Source organism: Lampetra planeri, unplaced genomic scaffold (assembly GCF_965212315.1).
Source record: "Lampetra planeri unplaced genomic scaffold, kcLamPlan1.2.h2 scaffold_125, whole genome shotgun sequence".
Taxonomy (NCBI): Eukaryota; Metazoa; Chordata; class Hyperoartia; order Petromyzontiformes; family Petromyzontidae; genus Lampetra; species Lampetra planeri.
The window spans coordinates 189,882-210,563 of record NW_027613965.1 but is presented as its reverse complement, the minus strand read 5'-3'; the positions used below and the strand labels follow the sequence as shown (position 1 = coordinate 210,563).

At 51.6% G+C, this 20,682-nt stretch overlaps 2 protein-coding genes across 9 annotated transcripts in view; one reads left to right on the top strand and one right to left on the bottom strand.

The window, feature by feature from the left end:
- Positions 1 to 286: 286 nt before the first annotated feature.
- WDR5 (WD repeat domain 5) lies at positions 287 to 16,106 on the bottom strand. Of its 2 annotated transcripts, none has more exons than XM_078621967.1 (14): positions 15,802 to 16,106; positions 14,189 to 14,365; positions 13,565 to 13,673; positions 10,844 to 10,917; positions 9,924 to 10,013; positions 8,659 to 8,748; positions 7,076 to 7,159; positions 6,869 to 6,924; positions 4,849 to 4,895; positions 4,072 to 4,147; positions 3,199 to 3,232; positions 1,857 to 1,931; positions 1,110 to 1,197; positions 287 to 400 (listed from the first exon to the last, which is right to left on the bottom strand). In XM_078621967.1, exons 2-14 carry the CDS (start codon positions 14,273 to 14,275, stop codon positions 300 to 302), a joined length of 1,011 nt encoding a protein of 336 aa, XP_078478093.1. In that variant the 5' UTR covers positions 14,276 to 14,365; positions 15,802 to 16,106; the 3' UTR covers positions 287 to 299. The 2 variants fall into 2 exon arrangements, with proteins under 2 accessions (XP_078478093.1, XP_078478092.1); XM_078621966.1 differs by having other exon boundaries at positions 8,659 to 8,758; positions 9,925 to 10,013.
- A 309-nt stretch (positions 16,107 to 16,415) lies between these two features.
- The window catches only part of LOC144738986 (bromodomain-containing protein 2-like), a 29,358-nt gene continuing 25,091 nt past the window's right edge, over positions 16,416 to 20,682 (top strand). For 4 of the 7 annotated variants that reach the window (XM_078621996.1, XM_078621995.1, XM_078621993.1 and 1 more), the window contains exon 1: positions 16,421 to 17,223. In XM_078621996.1, the coding sequence (XP_078478122.1) occupies positions 17,159 to 17,223 (65 nt within the window). In that variant the 5' untranslated portion in view covers positions 16,421 to 17,158. Of the gene's footprint in view, positions 17,224 to 17,724; positions 18,005 to 20,682 lie in introns of those variants that run through there. The other 3 variants (XR_013589335.1, XM_078621994.1, XM_078621997.1) reach the window with 3 other exon arrangements.

Below are 20,682 nucleotides of genomic sequence, written 5' to 3'. Positions count from 1 at the left end.
TTCCTCCTCACGCATGGCACGCGCGCCCCCCCCCCCCCGCCGTCTCGGAGAGGAAGCGCCTCCCGCAACAACGCCACCCCCTACCGCCCCCCACCGCCCCCCGGCTTGCCCTTACACGGTTTCACGCGCCCGCGGCATTTGTTTCCGCTGGCCCGGCCGTCGCCATAAAAATTCCGCTTGCGGACCGTGACCCTTTTAAGCCTCCCGACAAACGCACAGGATTGTGGGTACGACTGTGAAGCGGCCGCCCCCCACCCCTCCCTCCCACCCCCCCAACCCAACCCAACCCCTGCCCGCCCCTAACAGTCGCTCTTCCACAGCTTGATGGTTTTGTCGTTTTCAAGCGCGGCCGACGCGATGATATTCTCTGTGGGGTGGCACGCAGTACACAGCACCACGTCTGTACGGGGGGTCGGGAGGGGAGAAAAAGGCAGAAGGGAGAGTGGCGATGAGTACGGGCGGCAGGGTGGTGGTGGTGGCGACACTCGCGCCTCTCTGCCGAGGCCCTCCTGGCGTGGCCGACAGCAGCAGCAGCAGCAGCAGCAGCAGCAACAGCAGCAGCAGCAACAGCAGCAGCAGGACCTCCACATTGGGCAGAATCAGAATGAGAATATTGATTTGCGCTGGAGGAATCCGATGAGCTATAAACCTCCTTTGTCCACAGCTGTCCAGTCGGGGCAGGTCAGAATATTACAACAAAAAATAATACAGAAACACGACAGGAGTGAAACTTATAGGCCAGGTAAACAAATCACTTTAAACATTATACACAAATAAAACTAGACTCTTATTTATCTTACTAGGTAAGGCAAGGTCAGGACCGTCCATAGGGGGCGGTGCGGGGTCCGGGGCAAGTCACACTGCGTGGGCCTCTCCACGCTTTCTAACTGAACCGCAAGTAAATACGTCCAACGCCGTGACGTCGGAGCGCGGAGGCCAAATCCCCCAAAGCGCGGGGCCCGGGGAGGTCGCCTCGATTCTCCGCACACTCGGGACGGCTCCGGGCAACGTCAGAGGTCAGGGGGGGTGGGGATAGGATTGCGAGTCGGAGGGGCGAGGAGTGTGGGGGGTGTGGGGGGTGTCGGGGATGTGGGGGGTGGTGCATGCACCCGTGTGTCCCTGCAGTTTCTGCACAATCTCCTTGGTCTGCAGGTTCCAGATGTAGACCAGGTTGTCCTCGGAGCCGGACACGATCCACTGCGGGCCAGCGGCGAGTCCCCACGCACACACACACACACAGACACAGACAGACACGCACACAGACACACGCACACAGACACACACGCACACAGACACACACACGCACAGACACACACACATACAGACACACACACACAGACAGACGCACAACGCACGGCGGTCAACAGCAGCCATGGTTAATTCACTGCTGGATGAAGGACTCCCTTCACGCCCCCCTCCCCGATAATAAAGACACCACCACACACAACAACATGATGCATAACAACGGTTCTTTTTGCGTTAGATTGCATAAATGTGTCGTTAAACCCCACCACAGCCAATTAGTAAGGTTTTTTCACGTAAACAAAATGTCAATTAGTTACTAGTTCAGCACGCCGCTTGTGTGTTGGAAGAGTGAACCCACAACATTTACAATGCGAGTACTGTGACGTTTAGCTGGTCATTACAACCAGCTCCATCAAGCGATTTAGCAGAATTGTGAAGAAGTCTTCCTGCTTGGTCTTAAAAAGAGTAAAGGTGATGTCATCAATGTGAACTTATGAGGTGCGAGACCAGACAGGGGGGTTAATGTCAACATGAGCCGACGTGACAACAACCCGACACCACAAACACCACCACACCACGATGATAGCAGCAGCAGCAGCAAGGGCTCGCACCTTCCCTCCCGTGACGGAGAAGTTGGCGAAGATGCAGTACTTCTCATTCTTGTGTCCCGTGTACCTTTTCAGGCACTGCACGGGGGCAAAGACAAAGATCACCCGCAGGGCCTTCAAAGACGGGTTGGGGCAAGTGCAGTTAGCGAGCACCTATTAAGGCCGGCACAGCACACATTAGTGGGGCGAGTAGCCAGCACAATGCCCGACCGTGTTTGTCTACCCAGTGGCGATGTTGAGTCGACCTAGGGGAGGCCCAGAACCAGTTCAGATAATTATCACTCGTGTTGGCCGCAGAGGTTGCAACCGGGTACCCGATACCCGTACCCTACCCAATACCTGTACCCTACCCGATACCCGGCTACCCGTACCCGGCCGGGTACGGGTAGCCGTCTACGACCCTGGTGCGGCCGGGTACGGGTAAGGAATCAAAACCCGTTTGCGACCTCTGGTTGGCCGTGAGCGCGAATTGAATTCGGGCCGCTGGGTTTGTAGCGCAGCACGCTAACTGCTACACTGTCACTCGCCACACATGTAAAGACCCGTGTCGCCTTCACGAGCCTGTCACGGGGCAAGTGGAGTTATCGAGTGGCAGCGCCTGTGAAAACTAAACTCAAAAACGATGACATTCTTTACCAGATAAGGCCCACTGAGCTGTGTAGCTCTTTCTCAGACGAGAATTTCTGCAGCCAGAAATCCACGTGGCCATGGGGAGAGAGAGTCAACTCCAAATATATAGCGGGCGTCGTCGAGCTCGGGATGAAACCCACAGTTTGCTGCATGACAGGCGAGGTGGCTAACATCTCGCCACGTGGCGGCCCGTGAAGGAGGCCAGCACTGCTGACGAGGAGGAGGTGAGTGGCCAGCACCAACGCGCCCGCCCGGCCGCCCGAGTCGATTCTTCGTGTTCCCTCGTTTGTTTAGGCATTGCGACAAGTCACCTGATGTCGTCCGTGTAATGTTTCTGTAACTCAAGTGTGGTAATAATAGTGCTGCGATTGGTCCGATAACATGCTGCCCAAGGCCAACTCGCGCGACAGGAGGAATCGAATTTTTAACAGCGATTCACGCCGCGTGCAACGCATTCGTTATGTCGCTTGACGCGGTTGCTTTTGCCGATTTCTATTCATTTCATTGCGGTCTGTTATTTTTAATTTGCTTTAGCGTTCGTCACTTCCGTGACCCCCAGGTGACACACGCTGTTGCAAAATGAGGACTCTCTCTCTATCCCGGTCTCCCCCTCTCTCTCTCGAGTTCTCACCTTCGCCGTACAGAACTGGAGTTGCGCATTGTGTAGCGAGGTGTTGGCTGTGTGGGTGGACTGGGGTCAGTGAGGGCATCTCACCTTTCCCTTGCTGTAGTCCCACAACTTCAGGGTACTGGGGTGGGGTAGGGGTACAGCTGTGTTACACAAAGACAAAGGTCACCCGTAGAGCTTGTACAGACTCTTGGGGCAAGTGCTGTTTGCGAGCAGCACCTACGCAGGCCGCCTCCGTCTCTCCAGTGCCGATGTTTACACACCGCACCACCTACTCATTTGTTTAAAGCCGGGTCAGAATCAGATTATTGATTTATTTATACCGGAGGAACCCGATGAGCGATAAAGCCCCTTTTTCACAGATGTCCAGTCGGGGTGGGTTAGAACGTTACAGCAACAATACAACACACAATCGGAGTGCAAATTATAGAAAATGTAAGCAAATAAAAATAACGAAATGTAAATAAAACTAATCTCTTTTTATTTTACCAGGTAAAGTCCACCCAAGGGAAGGCGCTTGCTTCAGATGATCACCTCTGATGTCTTGGCAGTGGTCGGGAATCGAATTCGTTCATAGCGCAGTGTGTTAATCACTGCACCACTGCTACACAACGCATACCCCCCCCAACATATACGAACGAGAATGTACAAAGATCCCCTGCATAGCCTTAACAGACTGTAGGGGCAAGTGCTGTTAGCGAGCACCTATGAAGGATGTTTACACACCACACCAGGTACTCATTTGAGGCCGAGTCGACCTAGGGGAGGCCCAAGACCGGTTCAGATAATCGTCACTGGTGTTGGTCGTGAGCGGGAATTGAACTCAGGTCGCCAGGTTCGTAGTGTAGCGTGCAAACCACTGCACGACCGCCCCCCACACACGATGTACACTCGCACATCCAACATTGTGACCGTGTGAGTGTTCATGTAAGGCGCTGGAGGTGCGTGCGAGTGCCCCACCTGTCCAGCGTGGCGGCAAGGATATACTTCCCGTTGGGAGAGAACTTGACAAATGACACAGGGGGGTTGTCGTCGTCTGCAGGAAGAGGGGGGTGAGGGGGGAGACAAAGAGAGTGAGGGGGGTGTGGGCCAGGCTAACCCGGGGCAGCTCACACAGGGACAGCCTGCACAGAGGTAGCCACGCACAAGGGAAAATCATTTATAGATTTGAAGCTTTCGTGACTGCAAGGATTCATATTCTTAGGTTTTTCGGTAAAGTCACGTAGGTAAAAATTTTTAATTAATAAAAGTTAAATAAAAATCACGACGTTTCGGAGGCAACACAAACTTCCGTCTTCAGGTGGAACCGTCACAGCACGATAGCTATCACTTGATACAGCAATCGTGCTGTGACGGTTCCACCTGAAGACGGAAGCTTGTGTTGCCTCCGAAACGTCGTGATTTTTATTTTATTTTTATTAATTTTAATTTTTTACCTACATGGTGACTTTACCGAAAAAACCTAAGAATAGGGAAAATCATGCCGTGCAATGATTACGCATCGATCCATCTCTCTGAGGATGCATTCGTGCGGTCGCGAAGCAAGCGCCAGAGTGCGTGGACGACTGCCGGCCTGGGAGAGGGATTGCGAGGCCGCACGAGGCCCTGCTTGACCCCAGCTTGACCCGACCCCCTCGTAAAACACCTGATCACTCTGTCCGAGTCCACACGGACTCCACTGCTTGGTGAGATGGTGAGTAGTTGGGGGGGGGGGGGGGGCTGGAGGTGGGGACCCACCTATGAGTGTCTTGAGACACTGTCCTGATGCTGTATCCCAGATCCGGCTGTGCGGCACGCGGGGAGGGAGGGGGGGGAATGGGAGACAATGACGAGACGGTGAGATTCACAGACGTGTGGGACAAGCGGGTAGAGAGCGAAGAGAAAGGGGAGGGCAAAGTTGGCAATGAACGGGGAAAAAAACAAGTGCGGCAGTAACAGTGCACGAGTGGAAAATTAAAAACTCTCCAATAGTGTGCCATGACTGTGGTCATCCAGAACAGACCGCACAACGCGTAGCGACGCAATGCCTGATCCACGAATATGAAGGAGATATCACGGCAATAAACCCCACTACTGGCGGCTTGACCACCTGGATGTGAAATTGGAGTTGATGCTCTGCATCAACATCAGCTATTCGAAAGAACAATAAGTGATGACGTAGATGCTGCGTTAAGGCAGCGAGTACCGGCCGATTCATCATCAACATCAACATCATCAACTAATCCCATATCTGCATTTCCCATAAATATGCTAAATTCCTCTTGATATGCAAATTATGTTGTCAAGGCGCTCTTCCCCCTCCAACCCAGCTTAAATATACGCTCCAAGCCTGGGGTGTTTCATTCAGACGCTGTCTTCCCGACAGACCTGTTCTTCACCTGAGGACGGCTGCTTGCGTTGTGGCCGAAACGTCGTGAGAATTATTTTATGTTTTATTTTTATTATTTTATTATTTCCCTTCTACGTGACTTTACCGAAAGAACCAAGAAGAACATCAACAACATCAGCAACATCATCATCAACATCAGCAACATCATCATCAACATCAGCAACATCATCATCAACATCATCAACACCAACAACATCAACAACATCATCAACATCATCAACATCAGCAACATCATCAACATCAGCAACATCATCAACATCATCAACATCATCAACACCAACAACATCAACAACACCAGCAGTGCCCTGGCCACTGCTGCAGTGAGAGCCTGGTCAAGCAGCCGTCGTCACCTGCGTAGACCCCTCCAATGCCACCGACGCACCCGGCTCCTGCCGCACCACAACGTGGCGATGTCATCGCCGCTCCCGATCTGCGCCGCACGCGTTTGGACTCTAACTAAATTTCCGAATCTGTTTGGCTGCTCTCAATGTCCACGTGATAAGCCACTTCATTGAGCTGTCATTTGTGAAAAAGAAGCTAAAAACTCAGTGTGCTTTACCTGTTAAAACAAAAAGTGTTTAATTTCGATGTAAAGCTTTCGTGACTGCAGGGATTCATATTCTTGGTTCTTTCGGTAAAGTCGCGTAGAAAGATATTCTTAGGTTTTTTCGGTAATAAAACCTAAGAATATGAATCCTTACAGTCACGAAAGCTTCAAATCTAGAATCACGTAGAAAGAACCAGGAATATAAACAGTGTTTTGTTTTATTTGTATATTTTTGTCAGCGATTTGTTTACCTTTCCTAGACTTTGCACTTCTGTTGTGTTTTTGTATTGTTTGTTGTTGTAACTTTCTGACCCACCCCAACTGGATATCTATGAAAAAGAGCTTCATAGCTCATCTGATTTCTTCAGGATAAATAAATATTCTGATTCCGATTATCTTGGCGTTAAGCGCGCACAAGCGCCCCCTCCCACACTTCGGCCTTCGTTTCCATGTCGATAAGTTGCGTGGGATGTAGTCTAGGTGTAGTGTGTGTGGGTGTTGTGGTGTGTGTGGATAGTGTGGTGTGGGTAGTGTGGTGTGGGTAGTGTGGTGTGGGTAGTGTGTGAGTAGTGTGTGGGTAGTGTGGTGTGGGTAGTGTGGTGTGGGTAGTGTGTGGGTAGTGTGGTGTGGGTAGTGTGTGGGTAGTGTGGTGTGGGTAGTGTGGTGTGGGTAGTGTGGTGTGGGTAGTGTGGTGTGGTGTGGGTAGTGTGGTGTTGGTAGTGTGGTGTGGTGTTGGTAGTGTGGTGTGGGTCGTGAGGTGTGGGTAGTGTGGTGTGGGTAGTGTGGTGTGGGTAGTGTGTGGTGTGGGTCGTGTCTCTCACCACAGCCCGTCATAGCTGCTGGACACGATGAGGGAGCCGTCCCGGTTGAAGTGAACCTGACACAAGAGCGACACGGATATCAGCTCACACGGCAGTGGTGCGGCGGTGTGCGGCGGTGTGTTGTGGTTGGGTGTGATGGTGCAGTGCGGTGGGGTGCGATGGTGCGGTTTGAGTGTGCTGGTGTTCCGCAGGTGGGGCGCATCTCACCGCTGACACGGGGTCGGAGTGTGCGGGCAGCGTTTTGAGACATTTTCCCGTCTTCACATCCCAGATGCGCACGCTCTCATCAAACTGGGGTCACAGCGACGACAGGGTCGATTAACGACAGCGACAATTAGCAGGGCGCTGGTGCTGTGGTGAAGGCCGTGCTTCACCACAGCACCAATACCCGCCACTCACCACCAAGCGATGGTGACGTCACCACGGTGCCGGTGCCAGGCTAGGTGTACACTTTGAGGCCACGTCAAGTATCAAAGGCTCACTGACAGGAGGTCACGGGACAGACCCAGGTGCCATGGGTTGACGGACTGAGTAGACTGGTAGATGCACCACTGTGCCCCCTACTGTGCCAACAACGCCATACATCACACCACATCACATCACACCATACTACACGTTACACACGTCTCCTCACACCCAAGACAAAGATCCCCTGCGTAGTCGTTAACAGACTGTTGGGACAAGTGCCGTTTGCGAGCAGCACCGATGAAGGCCGGCACGGCACACGGGTGGGTGGGGAGGGGCCGGCACCACGCCCAGACACCTTTGCCTCCCGAGTGACGATCTTTACATACTCCATCAGGTACTCGTTTTTGGGGCCGAGTCGACCTACGGGAGGCTCATGATCGGTTCAGATAATCGTCGCTGATGTTGGTGACCATGAACGGGAATCGAACTCCGTCTCCCGGGCTCATAGCCACTGCTCCCCCCACACGCTCACGCATAGCCGCTCACGCATAGCCGCTCACGCATAGCCGCTCACGCATAGCCGCTCACGCATAGCCGCTCACGCATAGCCGCTCACGCATAGCCGCTCACGCATAGCCGCTCACGCATAGCCGCTCACGCATAGCCGCTCACGCAGAGACGCTCACGCAGAGACGCTCACGCATAGCCGCTCACGCATAGCCGCTCACGCAGAGACGCTCACGCAGAGACGCTCACGCAGAGACGCTCACGCAGAGACGCTCACGCAGAGACGCTCACGCAGAGACGCTCACGCATAGCCGCTCACGCATAGCCGCTCACGCATAGCCGCTCACGCATAGCCGCTCACGCAGAGACGCTCACGCATAGCCGCTCACGCATAGCCGCTCACGCAGAGACGCTCACGCAGAGACGCTCACGCATAGCCGCTCACGCATAGCCGCTCACGCATAGCCGCTCACGCATAGCCGCTCACGCAGAGACGCTCACGCAGAGACGCTCACGCAGAGACGCTCACGCATAGCCGCTCACGCATAGCCGCTCACGCATAGCCGCTCACGCATAGCCGCTCACGCATAGCCGCTCACGCATAGCCGCTCACGCATAGCCGCTCACGCAGAGACGCTCACGTAGAGACGCTCACGCATAGCCGCTCACGCAGAGACGCTCACGCAGAGACGCTCACGCATAGACGCTCACGCATAGACGCTCACGCAGAGACGCTCACGCAGAGACGCTCACGCAGAGACGCTCACGCAGAGACGCTCACGCAGAGACGCTCACGCAGAGACGCTCACGCAGAGACGCTCACGCATAGCTGCTCACGCAGAGACGCTCACGCTTCATGTGTGCACGATCCTCACCGAGCCCGAGACGATGAGATTCGACTGGGGATTGAAGTTACAGCAAAACACGTAGTTGCTGTGTCCCTTCAGGGTCTTCAGGCATTTACCCTGCAGGGCCATCAGGGGCAAGGGAGGGCGGAGAAGGCAAGGCACGGTAAAGGCACGGTAAAGGCACGGTAGTGCTGCATGCACCACGAATATTCTGGGCATGTCATCCAATCGATGACTGTCTCCGATTTGTGGCTCCGTCATCCAACCAATAAAATGAGCTCAACTACTAAACTATTTTTTATTTGACCAGGTAAGGCCCAATGAGCTATAATGCTCTTTTTCAGAAACGACCTGGCTAACACAAATAACGCTCAACAAAGTGGCTTAATGTGCACATTTGTAGTGACTTGGAGCGTCACTACCGTGTGGGCCTACACACGCGTGATGCCACTACGCGGGGGAGCGTCACTACTACGGGGGTCCACACACACACACATGACGTCATCACGTCTGGTTGCGGGAATGACGTCACGGCCGCTTCGGGGGGTTTGGAGGCCGTGGGTCAGTACCGCGGGGATTGTGTGAGGCTGTGGCACTCTGGGTGAACCCGGCTGGACACGTGACCGGATCAAGGTGGGGGCCGGGGGCCCCTTGGGGGCCACGTGGACAGAAGAACTTCTTGAGAGTTCTTGAAGGTGGGCGTAGGCCGGGGTGTGGCCCGAACACGCCGAGGCGCATATAAGCGGCCTCCGCAGCGGGTGCGGGGCTGCTCGTGTCCGGGGTGAAGATGCCTCGTGAAGACGCCTCGTGAAGAAGAGTCAAGCCTCAAGTCGTCAGCGTGGCCAACCAGTAGCCCCCTCCTGGCTTGGCCACGCTAGTCGTATCAGAGAGTGTTAGTGAGTGATGGTGTGTGTTGGTGCGTGTTAGCGAGGATAGGTCGGTGGTCACCACTCTATGTTAAGAGTTACCTTTGTGTGGATAATAAATAGCGTTGCCTCCCAAGTTCCAGTGTGCGCCTGAGTGAACCCATTACACATTTATAGCAGCCAAATACTCTATAAACGCATGTTTCTAAATGTGGAGGGAAAACCCAGAGGACCCGGAGAAAATTTTGCATGACCACGGGGAGAAAGACGTGTAACCAAATATACAGCAGGCGTCACGGTCAGGATCGAACCCACGACCTCCTGCATACCAGGCGAGGTAGTTAACATCTCCTAGCCACCATGGTGCGATTGGGCATTTGGGTCACGGGGTCCACGATCAGGGTCAGAGATCGAGTTGATACCTACCGAGTTCATGTCCCAGATCTTCAGGGTTTTGTCATCGGAGGCTGAGACAAGGAGATTCGAATCCGAGGACCATGCCACGTCGGAGATACCCTGTGAAGATCATCAATCATCATCAGCATCATCATCAGTAGCAGCAGCATCCACAGAATCGTCATCAGCATCACCTGCTGTAGCAGCAACATCATGAGTATTAATTGCTAAGAGTAGCAGCACCGTGAGCATCATCATTTCCAGCAAGAACAGCATCAGTAGTATTATAAGCAGCTTTATGAACATCTGCCGCAGCATCATCATCAGCATTATCAATAGCAGCAGCATCAGCATCTTCATCAGCAGCATTACAATTATCAGCAGCATTCACCACCATCATCATCAGGAGCAGCAAATCGTATATCCCACTCAATAGGGACTGAGCTATGAGCAGATATGTGAAAAGGTCAGATATGTGAATGTCTACAGAAAATTAGAGTTGTTATGCCAAGCGCAAATAGTGCACTGGGCCTGAGCAGTAAATTGGTCACGGTGGAAATGTGACTGTCGGATAGATGATGTCCTGTACCATCACAATAGCGTACTCACAGACTGGGGTTTCAAATTGGGAGCGGGAGTGTCACGGTTAGACCTCTGCGCTATAAACCCAAAGAACCGAGTTCGATTCCCGCTCACGACCAACAACAGCGTAGATTATCTGAATCAGTCCTGACCTAGGTCGACTCAACCCCAAAAATGAGTATCTGGTGCAGTGTGTAAACATCGGCAGTAGAGAGACAAGAGTGGCTGGCCAGGCGTGATGGTGGACATCCCCCCCTTCGTGTGCAGTGCCGGCTTTCACAGTTGCTGCTAGCTAACAGCACTTGCTCTCAGAGTATGGCAAGGTTATACGGGGAATCTTTGTCTTTATTTGAGCGGATCCCCCTCACCAGCTTGTGCCCCGAGATGGTCTTCTCAAACTTCCCATCGTATGCACCCCAAATCTTTATTAGCTTGTCAGCGGCTGTGAATGAACAGGCACACATACACACATCACACACACATACCGTACACTATAACATGCAGTACATACTTCTGTTCACTGGATCACGTTATATCCAATTCGCATCCGCGTTATAAAAAATGTGTTCCCCGATACATTCATATGCGTGCGATTTTTGTGTACGTCGCGTGATTTATAATCAACGGTCGTACGGCTGACTCGGCATAGCTTCGCACAAGGCGGGATGCAGTTGAATGATGCTACCCTACACGCGCCTTAGTGTTTGTTCAACCTGTGCACGCATCTCACCTGTTATCCCGGACTGTGCTTTACCCTATATTATTGATTATAGTGCGATTTTTCTACAATGCGTTGTTCTTCAGGAACGCAACAAGCGCGTTATAGGAGAATAGACTGAATTTATATACCCGTTAACAAAACTCAGCACATTGGTCAACAACACTGTGTGGCTTTAAGAGGAACCACTTAAATATGTTTTAAATCGCACCTTTTTACGTGCTATGTAGAAGAGTAATTGCCTGAAACGTCGCCCATTTATATATTTTGAAAAGTGTGCAACAGGACACGCACGTTAGGTGCACACACGGCTCAGAGTGGCGAGTGTTATAGGATATTGTCCACCCAGCCTGACATACGAGCATCTGGTGCGGTGTGTACAGGAACACCCTGCACTTTCGCCTGGTTGCGAACGTCAAAGCAGAGCCTTTATTTAGCCTTGCTCATGAAGTTTGACTATGTCAAGCTTCTCTTGCAAATTGAGAACCTTATGGGTTATTTTAGCTTTACTATCACCACACTTAGGACCCATTATGAATATATTAAAGCACAAAACTAAGTATTTTACAGTAATCACAAAAATAAGCACCGTATGAATACTGTACACGTGTTTAATAATCACGAAAATAACTATGAACACTGTAGTATTATACTGTTATCACAAAAATAACTATGAATTGTTTACAGGAAAATCACAGAAATAAGTACAGTACATTGTGTGTTGACCGACTCTCTGTGTTGCATTACATCACATTTCGATATTTTGCGAGGTTATTTAATTTTAGTGTCTTTCTCCTAATTTTCAAGCTTGCGTGCCGTGCCACGTCGTCATCTTACTTGCGCAGCAGCAACACGTTGCCGTCCACTCATTGATATGCTAATTTTCTCTGCCCCCTCCCTCTCTCTGTCCCCGCCCCCCCTCCCTATATTTAAGGGACCGTTTACAGAAACGACCCCTCTCTCTGTGCCGATATGTGTCCTCTCTCTGTGTGTCCTTGTGATGTCTGTCTGCTTGTATGTCTGTCTATAGTTTTCTAGTTAGATTTTTGTTGCTATTTCTCTTACGCCTGATGATGATTGCTTGTGTTGCAATCGAAACGTCGCTATTATTTTAATTTATTATTTTATCTTTAGACGTGACTTAACCGAAATAACCAAATAATAAGTACAGTATTAATAACGTATGAATAAACACAAATATAAGAGATGCTCACTGAACGACTTTTATTCAAAGACTGAACGAAAAAGATGGCGCGTGGCACGAACGCCGTGGAAGGTTTGGGATGACATCGGACGAAAGAGAAAAGCAAGCGGACGGAATTTGAAATGTGGTTACAATTGAAAACGGCCAAAAGAGCGAAGCGACGAAAGTCAAGGTATTGCTGTATGTGGATAGTAGCACCTACTAAATATTATTTCCTTTGAAAGGCCAAGGCAGTCTTATTGACGAGTACTCCAGAATACACACTTAATTCGAGACCCAAACATCGCAAACCTCCTGGCTTGACATTCCTTCCTGAAGACACTGCTATAACTATCAACCGCATCAGAACATCAACATGCTGATGCAGCACCCCATCGCCTTCATGAATGTAAATTTAAGACAGCCACAGCAGTAGTGTGATTGTGGCCACGCAACCCAAACTATGGACCATATAATAAACCCAGTGACACACAGACATAAAGACTCAGAGATAGAGAGACCCACAGAGATACAGTAAAGACAAGACAAAGTTGTGCGAGTTTGACCATCCAACCCACACTATGGACCGCACAGTAAAGCCACCGATGTCTGCGCTCCTTCAACGGAGGAGGAACAGAAACACGACTTGAACGCTCTCTCTGCTGAAGCCATCTCGTCATGGTCAGCAGCAGACCTCCACATTGGTATACAGCTCCTGAACATACGGCCATCGGGCGCAAGAATAGCATTGACTCACGAGTTGAGTTGTTTGTTATCTGTGCTTGGGCGCCACAGTGGCGAGATGTTAACTACCTCGCCTGATATACAGGAGGTCGTGAGTTCGATCCCCGACCCTGACGCCTGCTGTATATTTGGAGTTTGCACGTTCTCCCTGTGGTTGCGTGAATTTTTCTCCGGGTACTCCGGTTTTTCCCTCCACATATAGAATCAATGTGCGTTTAGAGTATTTGGCTGCTATACATTGCCAAGTGATAAGCCACTTAGTTGCGCTATCATTTGTGGCCGGGTCACTTCTGAAAAAGAGCTATTTAGCTCAGTGGGCCTTACCAGGTAAAATTAAAACTAGTTTAGTTAAATAGTTGAGTTTGTGCACCACTGCTGACACAGCAGCGTCACCACATCAGCTGCTTTAACGTCGCCGCTGTCTGGATTATGGAGAGAACTCACAGGAACTGGCGAGCCACTCTCCGTTGGGGCTGAACTTGACGGAGGACACGGCCTTGGTGTGGCCGGCCAGCGTGAACTTGAGCGTGTAGTTGGGCTTCATGGGGGTCGGCTGGGGGCGGAGAGGGGGGTGGGGGAATGGGGGGACAGACGGGGGAAGAGACAAAATCATCATCGTCGTCATTATCTACATCAATTGGCAACTGCATCATCACTATCATCATTGCCATCATCATCATTGTTAAATTACTTAAAAACTAAGCATTTTTTTTCATTATGTAAAGCCCACTGCGCTATACAGCTCTTTTTCAGAAGTGACCTGGCCACAAATGATAGCTCAACCAAGTGGTTCATCGTGTGTAAATTTATAGCAGTCCAATACTCTAAACGCGTGACTTTGATGACGTGGAGAAAAATCCAGACAAACATGGGGAGAACATGCAAACTCCAATATACAGCAGGAGTCAGGGTCGGGATCGAACTCGCAACATTCTGTATACCAGGCGAGGTAGTTAACACCTCGCCACCGTGGTGCCCAGAATCACCATCATCACGGTCATCCCAATCGTTTTCTTCAGTATGGGAAGGGAGCAGTCATCCGGAGGGCACCCCCTGCGTGCGCCGCACCTTGCCCTGGCTGTTGGAACTCGCTGGTGGCGCCGTCGCTTGCGACTTCTCTCCGTCCGCCTCTGCCTTCTTCTCCTCCGACGCCATCACGGGATCCGATCCTCACGCAGTTACACTCCTCTCCCCTCCCTCTCCCTGGCCGTGGGAACCCGCGAGCGAACGAGCGCACGCTGACTTCTGCGGACGGGCAACGGGGTGTGACGTAGGCACAATAAGACCGGCACGGATGGTAGCAGCTATACACACATCAAGTCACAGTTAATCAACGTATGGTGGACCTGCAAAGGCACCCAATTAAACAGCGTATTACTTGATAATACGCTTCCAAGCAGCACTAAGCCTGTAGCTCTTTAAGACAGAACTAGGACTTTCTTCACAATTCTGGCTATCGCCTGATGAAGCTCGTTCTAATCACCAGCGAAACGTCGAACTCGAATTACTCTCCAACACACAGCGGTGTGCTGAATTAGTGGCTAATTGGCACGTTTTGTCTACGTGACAAACCTTACGAATTGGCTGTTTCGGGTGGTGGCGGGTGTAGCGACACATTTATATTTACGCGATCTAACCCAAAAATAATAACGCCTTTATTATGGATTTGTACAGAATTTAGACGTAACAGAAAATGGCTTGAGAATATATTTTCCCCTTTATTATGGCAAGAAAACAGGTGTTAAGATGTTAAAACACCAAACTGAAACCTTTTAGCAATCAATTTAAAAGACAATGCAGATATTATCAGAGTACGTATTTTGTTTGCATTCTGACCACAAGTACTGTGGTTAATGCAGACATGATTCCTTGTAAAAGGTTTCACTTTGGCGTTTTAACATCTTAACACAGCTGTTTTGTTGCCAGAAAATAGGGGAAAACCTATTCTCATATTTTGGTACTGGCAAAGGAGGTCCCATGATGTGGCTTAACGATATAAGAGATCGGTGTGATGAAGATGTGGCACTACTGGAGCACATTGGCACAAGGCAGAGAGGAAAGCGGAAATATGACGAATCGTGCAAGACACCTATGGGCCCATCTGCCCATGGATCGTGATGATGACAGCATTTAATCTGCCAGTTGGGAAGACAGTCGATATCAGCCACCCATTAGCGACGTGGCATCAACGACACTAATTAAACTAATGAACACTCACATTAACTATAACATTTATTACGAAACAACAGTATTGTACTGTATCATATTTAGCCAGTCATTTGTTAAAAGTGCAGTCGACAGCAGCCGGTCAAGAGCGAGAGCAGAACCTCATCGACACTAATTAAACAAATGATCACTTTACTTAACAATGATAACATTCATCACTTAGCGTATGAATACTATGACAACATTGCACAAGCATTTTACTGAGTAATGGTCAAGTGCAGAGTCAGCTACAGCAGACACTCACGGCCTAAAACGACACCCGACTAAACCAAATTAAACACTTACAACATTCACAAATACGACATTAATTTCATTAAGGATAATAAAAAAAACCGAATCATTACGATGATGATGAAATTAACACAAAGACCCACGATTCGCTGCCACACGCCACAAGGCCACGCGTCAAATCTGTTAACACACCAAGCAGAGATTCCGTCAAACCTCAAACTTACCGCGTCGCCTATCGGCTCGCAGACGACAAAAGAAGCGCAACTGTGAGGAAACGACCTCTCAATTGGGGAAGCTTAAACGTTGAAATCTTAATTTATTATTATTACTGTATACAGCTTAGGCCTTCATCTAGTCGAGCTGGGGCAGTGGCGCGCGCATCGCGGGAGGCGGGGCCGTGAGGAGGGGGGTCAGAGGTCACGTGAGGCGAGGGGCGGGTGGTGATATCGTTACAAACACCAACTGCGCATGCGCAGCTACACCCCCCCGCCGCTGAAGTCTCATTTTTTCCCGCGCAATCGAGCCGCGCAGTGCGCATGCGCGCGACGCGGCGAATTACGTGACCAGCGATTGTCCAAGGGCAGTGGGCGAGTGAGGCGGGGAGGGTAGAACGAGGGGGGAGGAGCTGACACCAACTACGCATGCGCGTGCACACAGCCTTTTCATTTCCCGCGCGTTCCACCGCGCAGTGCGCATGCGCGTGAGCCGGTGGTAGTGACGTCGCCTCCGCGTGGACCTCAGGGAAGTGGTTGGGGGGGGTTTGGCGAGGGGCGGGGTTGGAGGGGGAGGGGCGGGGCTGGAGGGGGAGGGGCGGGGCCGCGCTGGAGGGTCAGCCATCGTTTTATTGCGATCGCAAGGCGAAAACTACGACGGCGCGAGTGCCACGGCTCATCGGGCGCAACGAGCATCGTCCGTTCATGGGTCGCTTCTCGCGGGGGTTTATCCGCCGGGAGGGGCCTGCCTCTCTCCACTCACTCCGTGCGTGCTGGGGGGCGGCAGCGGCGCCTGTTCTGCTTTGAGAAGTCGCTTCGCGTCGTCAGCCATAGCGGTGACGTCATCGCTTCTTCTCGAAGTTTCTGCCACGTGACCCGGCGGGGGCCCCCTCCGGCTGCGCCACGTGACTGCGCGCGACCAATGGGAGGCGAGGACGGGACGGGGGGAGGGGCGAGTGTCACGCCCAGTGGAGGCGGCGGTGAGCGCCGCCATGACCGTCGCGGAGGCTCGGGGACGTTCCGAGCCGAGACTCGGAGGCGAACGCGGGTGGACGGCGGCGGACGCCATCGAGCGAAGAGAAACTGCCAAAGGAATCTATCGCCGAGAGGAAAGCCGGGCAAGGATTTTGGCGCGGCACTGGCACGACGAAGGGCGGGGCCATGAGGACGAGAGGGGGGGCGGGGCCACGTCGACTGGTCGCGGCTTGGGCCCCCCCCCTCCGCTGCACGCCACGTGACCCGGTGCGAGCCAATGGAAGCGCGCCATGACGGGACGACCCCCGTATATAAGCGGCGCTCGCGGGCAGCGCCATTGTAGGGGCGGCCTGGGCTGAGGCAGCGCAGCCCCTCGCGTCATCCAAGTCGTCTCATGAACGTGCACAGCCATCCGGCGCCACGGAGTTGTCCTTCCGCGAGCCGCGGCGGCGACGCACGGTACGCGCGCGGTATTTGTGTGCGCAGAGGCCCCGATTGGGAGTGGCGGGGTCGGGAGACGAGCGTCACCTCCGGGGTGCGAGGACGCCGCTGGAGGCGCCATTTTCTATGTTGTGGTTTTTTTTTTAACCCCCCCCACCCGCCTTCTCGCCCCCCCCCACCCCAACTTCGTTTACATTATTACACCAACACAAAGCCATAGCCGAATCGAATAGAGGAGGCCGAGTAGCCGTTGCCGTTTGTGGAGCGGCCTCCGAGGTAGGGAGACTGGTTGAACCGAAGCGGCACGAGCCGAGCTCCGACTCGCGCAGCCATGTTGGCTGAGGGGGCGGGTACAGGGGGCGGGGCTCGTGGAGAGGGGGGGTAGCTCTGCGCGTGCGCGAAACCAGCGCGCGTCCTATTGGCCCGGATCTCAGTCACGTGAGCCGCGTCGAGGGGCGGGGTGAGGGTGGCTGAGGGGGGTTGGCGCGCTCTGCCCATCCGAGTTCGATTCCCGCTCCAGACCAGCAGCGATGGTGGTGATGGTGGTGGTGACGATCGTCTGAGCTGGTCGTGGGCTTCCTCCTCCCCGAGGTCGACTCGGTCTCGAAAGTGAATAGCTGGTGCAGTAAACATCGCCACTGGGGAGACAAAGGCGGTCGTGCGTGGTGCTTGCCATCCACCTCATGTGCCCTGCGGTTTTTCATCGACGCTGCCACTCGCAGTATGGTGTTTGTTGTGGCTTTGGGGTCATCAATTGAGATGATTGGTGATGAGAATCAAGAGCCAGCCGAGATTATTGGTGAGTTTTGGGGTTTGTTTATAATGAGTTACGGTTGAAAGCGCCGTGATTATTTGCAAGCGATGTTTACACAACACGGGTGTATCGTGGCAATGTCGTTAGGTGCGATGGCGATGTTTTCCAGAGCTAAATGTCGAGCTTTGCCTCGCCGCGAGGAAGAGGGCATCAGGGTCGATGTATTGTCGTTTTGTTTGTAATCCTCCGCTGAAGCCACAGCGGCGGCGAGATGTTAACTCCCTCGCCCGCGATACGGGAGGTCGTGGCTTCGATCCTGACGCCTGCTGCATGTTTCGCGTTCTCCACGTGGTGGCGTGGATTTTTCTCCGGGACCTCGGGGTTTTGCCTCAACAATTAGAATCAACATCACGTGTTTAGGGTATTTGGCTACTAATATAAATGGCCACGTGATGGAAATCCACTTCCTTGAGGTCATTTCTGAGGAAGAGCTATATCGCTCAGTGGGCCTTAGCTGGTGAAATAAAAATAGTTTTTATAAGTACATACTACAGTGTGTGTTTCTATACCTTAATGTTTTGTGTTGCATGGCCATACTCGTACTAACTGTGGCTTGGCTTTAATGCCAAGCGTCTTAATCCCTTGTCCCTACCTTAATGGATCTCTACGAGTCTCTGTGTATCTCGATATCGTGTGGCATGATGTTCCAATGTCCACGATGTCTGCTAGAGCATCGGGAGTGAGTTGGTGTAGTTGTGCAATGCAGTGCATCCGTTCAATGGGCGCAGACTACACCGGTTTATTGAGCGGTCCGTCGTACAACACGGTTAATGTACAGTACTCGTATGTAGATATTGAGCTTCTTTCGCGCCGTAGCCAATCTGCGGTACTGTATTTGCATGTTTATACAGTGTCGTTGGGGAGCGGTGGCGCAGCGGTTAGCGGCACTGCGCTACAAAGGCGGTCGCTGTATGCTGAGGGGTAGAAAGGGCTTCGTCTAGACAGAGCTGCGGTGGTTGTGGTGACTATGGTCCATGTTTAATGGGTTTGTTTGTGGAGTCATTTTAATGGTAAAATAATAGTTTGTTCACTTTAGTTACCGAGGAAAAACTGCATCAAGGCAGAATTGTTTTTAAGGAGGGTCTTGCGTTGGATGTTTTAACACCATTGGCATTGTTACCACTGTACGTGAGGAATCCCATGCAGAATGAGGGGGAATATTTGCACAAAGGTGGCCGAACTCAGGGGTTTTCTGTATTCAGGCCACGAGCGTTACCCACTGCAATCGACCATGTACCTCCGTTCTATATACTGTATATACATACGTGTCGTTCTGTATGTGCTGTGAAGTAGGTGTGTGGGCTTTGGTGTGGGTGTAGAGTCGGTGTGGGTTTTGTGGTTGGTATGGGTGTGCTGTAGAGTAGTAGATGTGTGGGTTTTGAGTGGTTGTTGTGGGTGCTGTAGAGTCGTTTTGGGTTTTGTGTGGGTGTAGAGTCAGGGGTGTGGGTTTTGAGTGGTTTGTGTGGGTGCTCCAGAGTCGGTGTGGGAGCTGTGGGGTGGATTTGGCGCGTTACGTTTATTCTTACGTGCATGCATATACATGCCTGTTGTCCCCCCCTCACCTCCGATTAGCATATGCACACATATCTATAGGACCTTTACTGTTCGCCCTTCTCTGGTCTAACACCGTCTATTTGGTGTTTGAACATAGTACACCTGTGTTATTGCCAGAAAGGGTAAAACCTATTCTTATTTTTCATATCCATGCATGTTTAACTTCTTGCTCGCCGTGTGTAGCCACTCCTGACAATCCAAGGTTCGGGGTGGGGGGGTATAACACACAATAGATGCTATCTAGAGTTGCTTAAAAATAAAGCCAAGTTGCTGCGAGTTGTAGTACACAGCCCACCTCGATAAGACTTGCGCTAGGGACTCGCAATAACCCCCACAGGTATCACGTCAACTCAAACAGGACTTGCATTGACCCTATGGAAATCGCAGCACCGATGACTCACATCCTCAACATTATATGGCGGGCAGGTTGGCTCTGGGTGCTGTGGAGTAAGCGTTGGTGCCGTGGAGTAGCTGTGGGTGCCGTGGAGGAGTAGGTGCGAGTTTTGCGTGGTTGTGTGGGAGCTGTGGAGGAGGGGTGAGGTGTGGGTATGTTTGTACTTGGTATTGATCCTATTTGGATGCTTACAGTTCTTTTTGGTTTCACGCGATTTGAAGTTGCCTTTTTCCTTGCCTGTGGAATTGGTGTAGGGGGATTTGGGTGTGGGTGCTGTGAAATGAGTGGTTTATGTTCGTGTCTGTGGGGGTACTTTTAATAATACAAGTGTGTAGTGTATTTGTTTCCATAGGAAAGTCAGACTAAGTCAGAAGACTCTTCCACAAAGTCTTGCATTGGTTGTTTGGCGAACACCAATGGCATTGTAATTGTTTTTACCTCTGGGAGGAATGTAGAAAACCCGGAGGAAACCCACGCAGAAGAGGGAGAGAACATCCACACACTGGTCATCAATCTGACCCAGGCCCATATTGTCGTGTTGTGATTCTTGTGGGTCTAATGTGAGACATCTCGGTGGGGGTTAAATGTGATTGAGTGCTAATGTGGGTTGATGCGAGTCCTGTAGGGGTTGATGTGATTTTTGTAGGGGTTTCGTGTTTTGCTGGGAGCCTGTCATCTTAAATGAAGGGCCTCCCCTAGACACATTGGTACTGTT

Coding starts and splice junctions, on each gene's coding strand:
- WDR5 (XM_078621966.1), bottom strand. CDS start 14,275: ATGGCGTCGGAGGAGAAGAAGGCAGAGGCGGACGGAGAGAAGTCGCAA. Junction 8,759..9,924: donor AAGATCTGGGACATGAACTC/GGTAGGTATCAA, acceptor CTTGCCCCTGAT/GGCCCTGCAGGGTAAATGCC. Junction 1,198..1,856: donor TCTCCGTCACGGGAGGGAAG/GTGCGAGCCCTT, acceptor GCTGGCCCGCAG/TGGATCGTGTCCGGCTCCGA.